Source organism: Spermophilus citellus, assembly GCF_964194105.1.
Source record: "Spermophilus citellus genome assembly, chromosome: 11".
Taxonomy (NCBI): domain Eukaryota; kingdom Metazoa; phylum Chordata; class Mammalia; order Rodentia; family Sciuridae; genus Spermophilus; species Spermophilus citellus.
In genome coordinates, this window is record NC_138192.1 from 61,815,387 (window position 1) to 61,828,792 (window position 13,406).

Here is a 13,406-nt window from a genome sequence, read left to right on the forward strand (position 1 = left end):
TCCCTTTCCCTCCATTGCCTTTCTGTGCCTGAAGGAAGGAATTGTATGAAATAAACACAAAGGACTCAGTTAAGCCAGGGGTTCTCAAACAGCATTCCCAGAAGTGACATCTGTGATGGAACAGGCTCCCCAGTCCAGTAAATCTGAGGAGCGCTCATTACATTCTGAGCAGGAAGCTGAGCACCAACACCTAGAAGGTTCTGAGAAATTCTGGAGAAGGTTCAGCTGTGCTGGAACCAGTTTCCCAAAACTGTTGGAATGTGAAATATTTGCTTCCTGATCCACAAATATAGGCTCTTACATCTCTGCCCAGGTCCTGGGCATGATTTGCCCTCTTTAAAGTCCAGGATTATTCTTCATTCACATACTTCTACTGACCATCCTCCAGAAGTTAGCTGGATCTTTCTGTGTGCTGTGGCTGCTCTCATTTGCTAATGGTGGATTTTCTATCCCCATTCTGGTCATTTTAAATTGTGAATAGAGCTTTCCTTGAGGATATTTGATGGAGACTCATCCTCTGGAGTTGATTTGTGTTTTTATTTGCCAGACACCTCAGAAGTTACCAACCTGTTACTATTTTTTAATGTTTGTTTCTATGCCTTGAAATTATGTAAGGTTTCCTATCCAATGAAAATGGTGCAAATTCTCTTCCAAAACAAAACAAAGGTCAGTGTATGGTTTCAGATTTCCAGGGAGAACTTAGATTTCAGTACCAATGGGTAAATTGTTTTTCCTAGTACACCATTCTCATTGAGGGTCCTTCGTTTTCCAACTTTCTCTGGAAGACCTCATTCCAATCTGGGCTTATGCATGCCCAAGTTTCTCTCATATCTTTATGAGGGGGCATGTTCCTGGCACACCAAGGTTGCAGTTCCCTCCTGCATTTATTTTACTCTTCATTTCCTGAGGCGGACTCTTTTCTGCGAGCTAATCTATGCATGCAAAAGTGGGACCAACCTCTGGGGGCCCCTAGTTAGGAAGTCTGGCAACCGGATGAGCTATGCCACCTGCTTCAATGCAGCACCAGAGTTGGAGCTCCATAAAACAGGAGGGTGCAAAAACAGTGTCATCAGCAACAAAGCCCTTACCACCTCCCAGCTCAGGAGGCTTTCCTGTTTCTTATAATATAGATTCAGATCTATGCTGCTCTTCCAGAAATCTGAAAGGCCTAAATTGCATTATCAACCTACCTTCTCATTAGCTCTGCCCAGGATGTCAAAGAGGGTAAGGGAATCAACATTTTTCTGTATTAAATGGTGACTGATAGAAAGCTACCTCCATATTTGACCCTGCAAATCCATTAAAAACCTGGGGGCCTGCCAGAAAGTGCCTTTATGCTTGGCTCTGTATTAGCTTTCGTGACTTTTCCTATAATGAATTGTAGCTTGCTTGAGTCATTAGACAGATTCTGACAGGGAATCAGCTGGAATCTGCTGTTCTTTGAAGGACTCAATTTATCTATGATTCAGTGCCTAAGCAGCCAGATAGCTCGGAGGGTCAGCCAAGGAACATAGTCCACGACTCTTGATTTGATTAAATTGCAAGTATGTGCATTGACTTTTAATATATGCATCAGATAAACTTGAGACAAGAAAATAACTATTTTCCATGCCACCTTTTCTTCATTTGTCATTTGGCATTCCAAGAAAGGGTTAATTAAAAGCTTCTGTTTGCTGGCTCTGTGACTGAATTGCGGGCCTAAATTGACAGATTGAAGCAAGATTACATTATGTCTCTCTTAGAGCTAGCCACCAATAAAATCATATAGTGCTAAGTAATACTAAGCTATTAATTTAACTATCTTTTAACCTTATTATAGTTTTATATTCCATGTTTTCTAAACATGTCTGAATGCTGTGTTCTACTTTGAAATATTTTTCCTTAATTCATATTTTATATATTCCTTCCTAGCTTATTAACGTGGCCTTGGGTAAATGTGTTTCCATTGAAAACACCACAGCCATTCTGGAAGACTGTGATGGGAGCAGCCAGGTATGCCTAGCTCGGGGTTTCTATCTCATGATAATGGATAGGTACCATGTTTGACATACTCATTGCAAACTTGAGAAATGTAACTTCAACCAATAGAAATCCATAACCAGTCTCTAAATTTCTCTATAATCCTAAGGCCTTTGTAAAATAGTCCACCCCTAAATGCAAAGTCAGTGACTGAGGAAGTGAAGGAGTGGGTACTGAAGTCCACGGACTGGCTCCTGGGTCCTTTCCTTGCAAGAATGGGTTCACCTGTATGTGTTCTTTAACTTTTGGGAAAACAGTCCTTGCTTCTGGGGGTGAGACTGAATTAGGCAACACACAGGAAACATACAGTAACTAATGCTAGTGCTCTGTTAATTCTTCAGCAATAATAAGAGCAAAAAATATTTTTTAAATTACAAAGCATATGAGGATAAAATAATAAAGAAAATAGAGTACATAATTTTAAGTAATCATTCCAACATTTTAAGGGAATCATGGATTTCACACAATCTACAATCCATGATGGAAACCCTGCAGCCAAACTCCCACAAACTCAGAGCAGAATGCTTAGGAGAGGGAGCAGGACCAGGGGAAATAGAACAGGGACGGCTCCTGCCGTGTTGGAGGTGATCTGAGAGATCACACCTCCCTCTCCAACATATGTTCCCTCACAGTTCTACCTTCTGTGGGAGTAGTTATCTGGTTTGGATGCCAAATAGGACTCACAGGAACAGATTCATGAGTAGAAATCAGCCCCCCCAATTTGCAAATCACTCTTTGCTGAAAAAAAATATTTTGCAGTGATAGTCTAGGTTTACTAAATCTTGCTTCTTTACTTCGACTTTGAGACATTGCTTACATTTTCAAGCACATCCCATCTCTACCTCTTAATTCAAAGCTGTTAATAGAAGAAAACGTATCTCTGCTGCTCTAATTCACTTATAATTTGTAAATACAAATCCAAGGGAAGTGTTTCTTAATTGGGAAAGAGAAGACAGGGAAATGGAAAGTGTCAAAAAGAATCAGTTGAAAGAAATAACTTTTGCTTATTAAAAATTAGAGGAGGAAAAACAAAACCATAAATTGTAAAACAAAAAAAACTACAATTAGTCTACATCATATAAGAATATTGAATGATGCACTTCTTCAAGACTCATCATTGTAGGTACTTATTGTATTTATTGTGCTTGAGTAACAATTATTTAATCTGAACCCCCAATTTCTGTTCTTTTGTGGTTACTGGGAATTGAAACCAGGCCCTGTGCATGCTATACAAGTGTTCTACCACTACCATCTTCTGTTCTTGAAAACATTGAGTCTCTCCAAGGCAAACGAGGAGATCAAAGTATTAATTGTGTCACTTTCCATAAACCCCAACTTCCTTTTCATCTGGTTGTTCATTTTTAGCTTTTCCCTCTTATGGTTTGCTAAAGTAATAAAAGGGTCAGGAACATAGAGCAAGTTATATTTTATCATAAAGAATAAAGCTTAATACCAAGCCCATGACTATAGCAGTCATCCAAAAGAGCTCAAAAGGAATAAATTCCTCAGATGAGGGTATTTAACCCTATCCTTTACCTTACCTAAAAAGTCTCCTTAGTTTTAACTTCTAAACCAGTTAAGATGTTCCTTTTTTTAGGTAATATACTTATGTTAGTATTCATATAACCTCCTTTGGTGATGTCATTTTTCCATACTCTTTCTAATTTTAATGTCCACAGGAATTATCAGGGGGGTTTATTCATTCAGATCTGGATTCAGTGGGTCCATGATGGGGCTGAGATTCATCATTTCCAACTAACTCCCAGCTGACGCTAATGTTTGTCTAGGGAATACAAATGAAGTCATAAGATTCAACACACTGGCTTTAATTTAACCTGATAATCTGAACTAAATCTCAGTTACACTGAGAATGATTTATTAGCCAAAAGCAATTAGATAGATTTTACCAGAAGTTTTATTTTTTTCCAAATATTTTTGGATTAGTACAAATAGTAAATTTCCCACAGAGCCACAGCCTTAGAGTAAAATGACCAGGCAGATAATATTAGATTTTAAACAACTGTAGAAAATGTTTTTAACGACTGAAAACATGGTTCCATTGCCTGAATCAGTATTTATTTTAGACAATGTCAACAATCCAAAACTATATTTCTCCTAGAGCAGTTTCTATGAACTGGGGCATGCTAACATAACAGCAACCTGATGTTTCCTTGTACTATCAGCTGAGAAAGCTCTAAACCTTTCCTACAGCAGAATGAAGCCTCTAGGAGTCCAATTGTCTAGATAGTCTGAATCAACAAAGCATAATAATTTCCACCAAAGAAACTGAAGGCTGTGACTAGGATCTCCCTCAAACTACCTATGGCTTGGAAACCTAATCACTCTTCAAGCCCTAGCGTTGTCTGGGATTCAGAACACCTGAAACAACATTCATATGTGGATAAGTACTAATTGTACTCATCAGTTTTTAAGTTATAATTAACATTTATTGCAGACTTATTGTATGCTAGAAACTCAATGGTCATTACTCTAACCCTCTGGCATAGATGCATTTGCTATCCAAGATAAAAAGTTACAAAAATGAGATTAGACTGGGTAAATAATGTGCCCATACTATCAGAATTGAAAGTGGTAGCACTGGGATTTGAATGTAAATCATCAGATCAGATTGCCTATATTCTTAGCTATTACTAACAAAAATGTTTGACAAAACCACTACCTATGTTAGCTGCCTGAAGTGACCTTCTCTATATTCATTTCCTCTCCAGCTTCAACAATTTAATTACACCTGGTTAAGACTAATTAAACATAAAGGATGGTGTTTGGCCCCCATCCCTGATGAGGGATCCCTAACGCTGCACCCCTGTGATAACAAAAACAAAGGGCTAAAATGGCTGCATAAATCCACCTCCGTCTTTCATCCAGAACTGGTAAGCAAAATATATGTACCTCTTCTTTGCCAGAAATTTAACTTTCAATCAATGGGTCATAAAACCCTCATTGTCAGTATCCTCATTTGGAAGCTTTAAATGTGTTTGTGTCAATGGAGGCAGATATTGATCACCATTCTACTCAGAGAAAGAAACAGATATTTTTTGTAAATTATTGTCTTTTTTTCTTTTTCAATATTTATTTTAAATGAATAATTTTTAAATAAAAGTCCCTGGTTTCTTGGTTATATTGCTACATCTTTTTATAAGAAATTTGCTTCATTCAGTCAACAATGCCAAAAACAAGGGCTATAACCCAAACATTGGTTGTCAGAAAAGCATACAAGGAGAGTATAAGGAAAAAGCAAGAAGCTATGTGCTTATTGTATATCCTGCTCTTCAGATTGATTCTAGTTACTTGTCCTGCCCTCTTTCCATACAAGGAGATGTTTTCTCAGCCCCTGTGGTTCCCAGAGACCTGGGCCCTCAGAGGAGTGCTGGAACCAGCTCTCACCCTGCTATAGAAGTCCAGTGTGTGCATCTTTTACCAACTCTGTGTATCAAAATGTGCCTGTTCTACTGTATTCATTCCCAAAGTCTTCTCAGTTTTTCCCATTTGTATTTTAACAGGATACAAAGTCATGTAGGATCTTGAAATAGCAGGAATAATCTCAGTACTGCCTTCTCAAATTTTCTACCATTTCAGGGGCTGGGGATGTGGCTCAAGCGGTAGCGCGCTCGCCTGGCATGCGTGCGGCCCGGGTTCGATCCTCAGCACCACATACCAACAAAGATGTTGTGTCCACCAAATACTAAAAAATAAATATTAAAAATTCTCTCTCTCTCTCTCTCCTCTCTCACTCTCTCAAAAAAAATTTTTTTCTACCATTTCACTTGCAGATAGTCACCAAATCCACTGTATGCATTGGTTGCATGAAAATTATTATTCTTCCCAGAGCTGCCCCCAAAGTGTTCTCTACTATATATTAATCCCTCCTGAACATTTTTCTCTTTAATGATAATTATTATTGTCAATTTGTTCAGAAAAAAATAGGAATTGCTAGTGTATAAGCTGCTAATTTTGTCTTGCATACAGTTTAAGAAATCCAAAAATATCTACTGAATAAATTATACTTTACCTTCTCCTTCTTTAACCCTGTGCTAAAGGAGGGAGGAAGAAAATAAGGAAGGGAGAGAAAGAGAAGGAAAGAGTAAGACAATAAGAAGCACAATACATATTTCATCTCCAGAATTGAATGTTGGAATAGATTTCTGTAAGAACGTATTTAGTGGTAGAGTTTCCTAAACAGTTGATTTGGTAAAGAAGATAATTTAATTAAGATACCAAAAACTAGAAAGCTCATAATCCCAGTAACTCAGCAGACTGAGGCCAGAGGATCACAAGTTCAAATTCAGCCTTTGCAATTTAGCAAGACTCTAACCAACTTAGTGAGACACTGTCTCAAAGTAAATATATATTTTTTAAAAAGGTTTGGGAATGTAGCATAGTGGTAAAATCCCCCTAGGGTTTAATTCCTGGTACAAACAAACAAAAACGCCTAGAAAACTGCCCCCAAAACTTGTTTGTACCTGTGACTTTGTTTCATTCTACATAGCTGCTTGCTGTCTTGTGTCCTTTTTGATGTTACTAGATGTTCATGGAAATCAATATCTGGTCATGGTCTTTCTTCTTTGTTCAGTTTTTTTGATAGTTTTCATATTATACCTCCTAAGTCCCTGTGTTAGCCAGCTGTTCACCAGTATAGCAAAATTGCTTAGACAATCAAATTATAAAGAGAAAGGTTTATGTTGCTCACATTTTTGGAGATGATAGTCCATGATCAGTCAACCTTGTTGTTGCTGTGGGCCAGTGTGGCAGGGCTACACACAGTAGCAGGAGTGTGTGGTGGAGCAAAAAAAAAAAAAAAAAGGAAGAGGCCAGGATCCCATAGTCCTCTTGGGGGACATGCCCAGAATAATTTATGGAGCTCCACTGGGCCCCACCTCTCAAAGATTCCAGCACCTCCTAATGGAGGAAGGAAGTGTAGTAGTTAAGTTTGACACCAGACAACAATGGATTATTAAAATTAGATATGTCTGAATCTACATTTAAAAGGTGCTTTCCAGGTCAGCCCTCCTCAAATGCTCTGGATTTCAACCATCCTAAAAGAATTAGTGTCATAAGTGGAAGACTTGGGCATGGAGTGCTTTTCCACCACTGGTTTCTATTGAGTGACTTTAGGCTGGGAACAAGTGACTTAGTTACTGGATGAATGCTGTAAACAATCCATAATGATTTTCTTCAAGGCTGACTGTTTTACAAACCTTGGGCATTTTCAAGCTTCATACTTTTAAAATACTGCAGTGGATTCTAGACATCAGGCACTATGTACTATCATAAATTATGGTTAGGAGATCATAAATAAAATACATCATTTCTGGCATTCTGTAATACAGATTTTATATATATATATATATATATATATATATATATATATATATATATATATATATATTCTAAACTTGAATTTAATTAAGAAATTAATGAACTCATTCTCTGTCATGGCTTTTTTTTTTTTTTTTTTTTTTTACCAACACCAATGAGGTATTCATCATCTGTCAAATACATTAAATGACATGGATTGGGGGGGTGGGTACTGGGGATTGAACTCAGGGGCACTCCACCACTGAGCTATATCCCCAGCCCTATTTTGTATTTTATTTAGAGACAGGGTCTCACTGAGTTGCTTAGTGCCTTGCTTTTGCTGAGGCTGGCTTTGAATTCACTGTTTTTCTGCCTCAGCTTCCCAAGCCACTGGGATTACAGGGGTGCCCAGTGACATCTGGATTTTGTTATGCTCTAAATCCTACAGTTATCAGCCATATCATTAGAAAATTCAACTTTTGCTACCCCAAAATTAATAATCTCACAGCTTAGAGAAAATAAAACTTAGTTTGAGACACAAAACAAACTAATACTTCCAAACCCATGTTTATGTTATTAATTTAGTTTAGGAGAATTCCTTAGAAATCAAAAATATAGTTGCTCATCTCTTTGGAGACATATTAGGGAGATATATATATATATATATATATATATATATATATATATATATGTATATATATAATCTTTATTGTCAAGTTCAGTCTGTGGCTCATTCCCAGATCTTCTTTCTTTCCAGGTAAATCACATTGTTTTTGAAAACTATCATCAGTTGTTGTGCTTGGAAGGAAATTTTCCACAGAAGATGCTTAAAGTAACTGCTTGTGACCCAACCAAACCACATCAAAAGTGGAAATTTGAAAAGTACCTTGAAGAATGAAGAGGAACTGAGGTTTTGCCTGGTCAACCCATTAGATAACTGTGAAAGTAACAGTGAACTCAGTGACTCTATTTTTCAGTGGTAGTTTAATTTTTCAATGGAATGGAAGATTTTTTTTTAAATCACAATATTTAGAGTACCAAAAGATAACTCAGGGAAACGGTCCACCATTTGGGTGGACTGGAGTCCTGGTGGACTGAAGTCCTTCAGCCCAGGGTGGCCTTTGGTATCGCCTACTTCCTGCCCTATGCAGGAACTCATTCTGCAGGTTTCCCTGGTGTAATCCCACAGGTAACCAGAAATGATAACAGACATGGGGGAGCACAATGATATTCACAATGACTGTCTTTAAACCCAGAGAGAACCTGGTCCTTTATTTGTTATTTTTTCATCAAACATAAACTGCATGAGTTTTTATGGCTAGAAAAATATCAGATGTACATAGAGTTACAATTATGTTGAAATTTCTATATATTCATTTTTACCTAGCAATTTAAAACAGTACTGATCAACTATTGATGACCCCACCTAATAGCTGGGTTTTGATCTAGATTATTGCATAGTCTTTTATTCTCAGTCTGAGTCATAGAAAAACTTCTAAGTAAGAAAGAAGGGGTCTTTATAAAAATATTTAATTCTAAATGTAGAAATTGTTTCAGCTCATTTTGTGCTTTTAAAACTGCACTTTTAAATAATTGGTCATACCAGTAACTTCCTGGATTTTTGTGGATATTAATTTTTAAAAAGCAAAGAAAAATAGTAGTAACCAAAAATATATTTGGTTGCTGAAGATACTCTAATTTGGGGAAAAATGAGAAGAGTTGAAACAAAGCAGAAATACTGCACTGAAAAAATATTAATTTTATATGAAAATAATCAGATGCTATTTTAGATTTAACAGCATTAGTGGGATGAAGTATGTTTAAAAAATATACTCTAAAAGACTTCAAAGTAGAAATAAAGTTAAGAAAACATAATGAAAAAGGAAAGAAATGAGGTAAACAACTCTTAGGAAGAGAATTAATAAAAAATTGTCCTGGAGTTTTTCTCCCTGAGGAAAACAGCAAAGCTCTCAATGTGGACCCAATGATAACCATTAGAAATTTGGGGGGAAATTAACTATTTTTTGATCAAAATAAAATTCTCATCATAAATATACCAGTAGTTATGCATACTAAGAGAAATCTTAAAAATCATATTATTTACAATAATTTTGGTAAGAAAATTAATACCTGAAGATAATTTACTTGTCTAAAACTCATAGGCCAAGCGGGGCATAGTGTTGCATGTCTATAATCCCAACTACTTGGGAAGCTGAGACAGGAAGATTACAAGTTCAAGGCTGGCCTGGGCAATTTAGCAAGACTCTATCTCAAAATTAAAAAAAATAAAAAGGTCTAAGAATGTAGCTTAATTGTAGAGGCCCCCTTGTTACTGAGGCAATCCTCAGTACCAACAAAGTAAAACAAATAAAAATAAAAATCACAGGCCAATTAATTGGAGAATCAAGATGAGAATTCAGCTCTTCAGATTCAGGGACCATTCTTTCATTTTAGGCCACTGACCTGAACAAATTTGTCCTATGACAGACCTTAGAAAGAGATATACAACCTCTTTGTTGGGTCCTAGGATAGCCATGCTTATTCTTGTTAATATTTTTTAAAAAAAAGACTTGAAAAGTATTTGAAATATTTGTTCAGTTGAGTTAATGTTAAAACTGGACAATTTTAGTTCTGACTATGTAATACAATTTCAACATCCAACTGAGTATGCAAAAGCAAAACTATAAGGATGGGAAGGGGAAATATTTTTTTGCACATTTATAACAATGTAAGATGTTTTATTCAAATAATTGATGATTGAAGATAAGAGAATAAATAGAAAATGAGATAGTCTTTTCAAAAACAGCTATATGAATGAGAAACACAAGTCAGTTCAATTAGGCAAAGGATTAATTGAATTGCTGACCAAACCAATTACACTCTTCTGGTACTTCTCATGTTAAACCCTGGGAAGGGGCACTTTGGGGTCCAAATCAGCCCTGAATTCTTCAATAGGAAGTTGTGTTATTGGGGGCTTCAGTTGTACTTGGATTGGCTTAGTTATTGCCTTTTCAACAGAAAAAAAGTCTATGCATCTTGTTATCTTGTTAACTTGAACATAGGATAGCCTTGATAATATTTGGCAGAATTTATGTGCCCAAAAAGCTAATTTACCAAACCTTTAAAGTGCTTTTGTGCCTGTCAGTTGTTATAACAATGTTTTATGACCAGTACCAAATTTGCTCAGTTCTGCTTGCTGACATTTAATTGGCTATCATCCACAGGGCTGCAGACTCTGATGGGCCATGATCACAATGTATCTGTAGCTTCACCACACTAATTTGGAAACACTCTCTTAGATACTCAAATACCTTGCTCTGCCATTGTCTTAGGAACTATAGAGGAACAAGGATACCAGTCACAGGAATTCAGTATTTCCAGCCAACTCTTATGTCATGAATGTCTTAGAATGATTTTCGAGGAGCTCTTATGCAAGAGAATGAAGTTGAGACTTGTTTTTGGTTCAAACATTTGTAATTTAACTTCTGGATTCAGAATGCAGGAAATAAATGATAGCTCAGATGAAGAGTCCAATATCTTGGATAAAAATGAAGATATTATAAGAGGGGACAGGAAAAGAGAGGAGCTATTATTGTTGAGCACTTCTACACACTAGGCACTGCAGTTGGGTTGCAGTTATTGGTATCACAGATAATGAAATAAGATGGAGTCAAACCTCTGTGATCTCTATTATGTTTGGATAGAGAGGAAATAGAAGCTGTGTATCTCTCTGTGCATTAAGTATAAGTGTGTCAACTCCCTTATGTCTTGCAATGATCTATATACATGACTTCATGCAAGACCTGTTCTTTTCTATTTTCTGTATCAAATATGAGTGATAGACATGTACAGGTTTGCTTCCCTGTAAACCCCAAATCTTTCTTCCCCAAATCTTTAAGCAAAGCTGACAAGTTGCTCAATTTGAATAGAAGTAGAAAATAAAAAATTGAAGACTTTCAATTTAAAATAGAAACCATGATTCTTAACTTCCATTCATTGTGTAGATTGTCACTAAAGTGCTTTTGCAACCAGTGTTAACATAGGTTGTTCAATGATTGCTACAAGTCCAAATGCTTTGAAATGAAAAAAGAAATCTTAACCAAGGCTGTTGTAAAAAATATTTATTTTTTTATAAATACCTGTTCCATTCAGGTTTGAATAAGCCATATAAAGTATTATATTCTGCCATGAAGCTTAATTTGGATTACAGTTGCTGGTACCTGTATCTAAGAGAAAGAGCAGAGGGAATACCATCAGATACAATGAACTTAATGCCTCTATTTTCAAAGCAGTAGGTCAACTTATAGTCACCATTTTAATTCAGATTCCTTTGCCAATTTATGTAAGCCTTTGCTTTATAAAACACATAAACAAAACAGTAGTGAAAATTCTCATTTTAAATCATATAAGGTAATTTAGAATAATTTAGAATATGCTGAGATCCTAGTAATAAGTAATAAATATTTTTTAAATAAAGGTTTTCTATTTTATTGTTAATTGATAATTGTGTTTAAAGATGTTAGTTACAGATCTATCTCTACATAAATAAAAGCCCTTAAATTACATATTGAAATTAAAAGTTTTGATAACATGAATGAAGATTTTAATCTTTTCCTGACCATTCAAAAACATCAAATTTTGTAAAGGCATATGCGTGTGTATGTGTGTATTTGATGCTATAGATTGGGAGAAAGTAAAACCCAGAGTTTCCACCTGCAACATGAAGGAAATTAAATGTCACTGAATAATTTTAATTCTCTTAGTTACATGGCTTTGTCTAATCTAACCTTCTGTATAACAGTTTCAATAACAAGTGAACTTTCACTCTAGATACTGTTTTGCAGACTTGAAGGAGTAATCAAACTCTAAATTATCAGGGTGCTTGTTCTTCTGTTCATGATTGTGCACAATGATCTCATTCTTCTCCTTCAAACACTGCTCAAATTTCATTAGTTTTATACATATTAGTCCACAGGAAGTGGGCTTAAAACAAGACAAAGAAGAGTATTGAATAATTTTGTTATTGATTCCCTGAAAACATTCCTTAGTGAGAGAACAAGATTGAAGCTATAGAGCATAAAGGAGTTTGGAGTCAATTTGGACATCTTTCTGTACCACATTTTTGCCTATGATCAACCAAAGTCATTATAAAGAAGGAGTTGGATAGATAATTTTTAATTTCTAGGAAAAACAAATAGCTTTCTAAATTTATGTCTAAAATTTCCCTGAGCTGGCAGCTAGTTCCTAGATGTCACCAGTGTGTTTTGTACTTTGCCATGTCTCTAGATGATTTCTGTTGCCCATTACTCCCCACCCCCCCGCCCCGTGTCACTGTGTCTGTGTAGACAGTATGGCCCAGTCATCTCGTGTTCTTCATGAGCTGTGTAAAGATTTGGGTCCTCATATTTATGGTGTTATGCTACAGTTTGATATTTTCATATTGGCAAATATAACTTTGACATTACTTTTTATAGCCCTCTTGTTTTTATAGAGCAATGAAAGTTCAGACTTTAAGAGAAGTGGTTGCCTTTCTCATATGGTCAAACATATTTCTTCTTTATGATACCCGGTGTTTCATCCTTTTCCATAATTCTCTATTATTACTTATTTTAAATGTTTTCCTTATCACTTTGAAAAACTTAAATGTCTGTTCTCCATTTGAAAATGTGCCAAAAGTACTACCCCCATGTAAATATGTGGAAACAATTACTATAAAAGTACCAGCATAGTTTAAATGTATTACCTTGACAATTACAAAGATAAATATGTATTTTTTTCAAATTGTTGGTGTTAATATGCAACTAAAACAATATCTCAGTTTCTTTCAAAGTAATAGAAATTTTTTTTTCCTGTATATTATATATCTCCCAGAAAGTTTTTATAATTTCATATGTAATCATTTAAAAACCTTTTTGAAATAAACAATGCAAACGAATTGAAATGAGGTATTCTCTTAATTTTTGAAAAGGCAATTATTGATATTCTTAGTAGCTGCTAATATGGAAGTTTCTTACTAAAATTTAAAAGGTGGCCAAAGAAAGTCTAGAAACCAGAAGCAAAGACACAAACTT

At 35.6% G+C, this 13,406-nt stretch overlaps 1 protein-coding gene across 1 annotated transcript in view; it reads left to right on the plus strand.

Moving 5' to 3' along the window:
* GALNT5 (polypeptide N-acetylgalactosaminyltransferase 5) overlaps positions 1-13,252 on the plus strand; it is a 49,535-nt gene extending 36,283 nt beyond the window's left edge. Inside the window, exons 8-10 of the mRNA XM_081260878.1 lie at positions 1,912-1,992; positions 4,749-4,910; positions 8,093-13,252. Of these exons, the coding sequence (XP_081117004.1) occupies positions 1,912-1,992; positions 4,749-4,910; positions 8,093-8,233 (384 nt within the window). The 3' untranslated portion in view covers positions 8,234-13,252. The remainder of the gene's footprint in view (positions 1-1,911; positions 1,993-4,748; positions 4,911-8,092) is intronic.
* Positions 13,253-13,406: the final 154 nt, after the last annotated feature.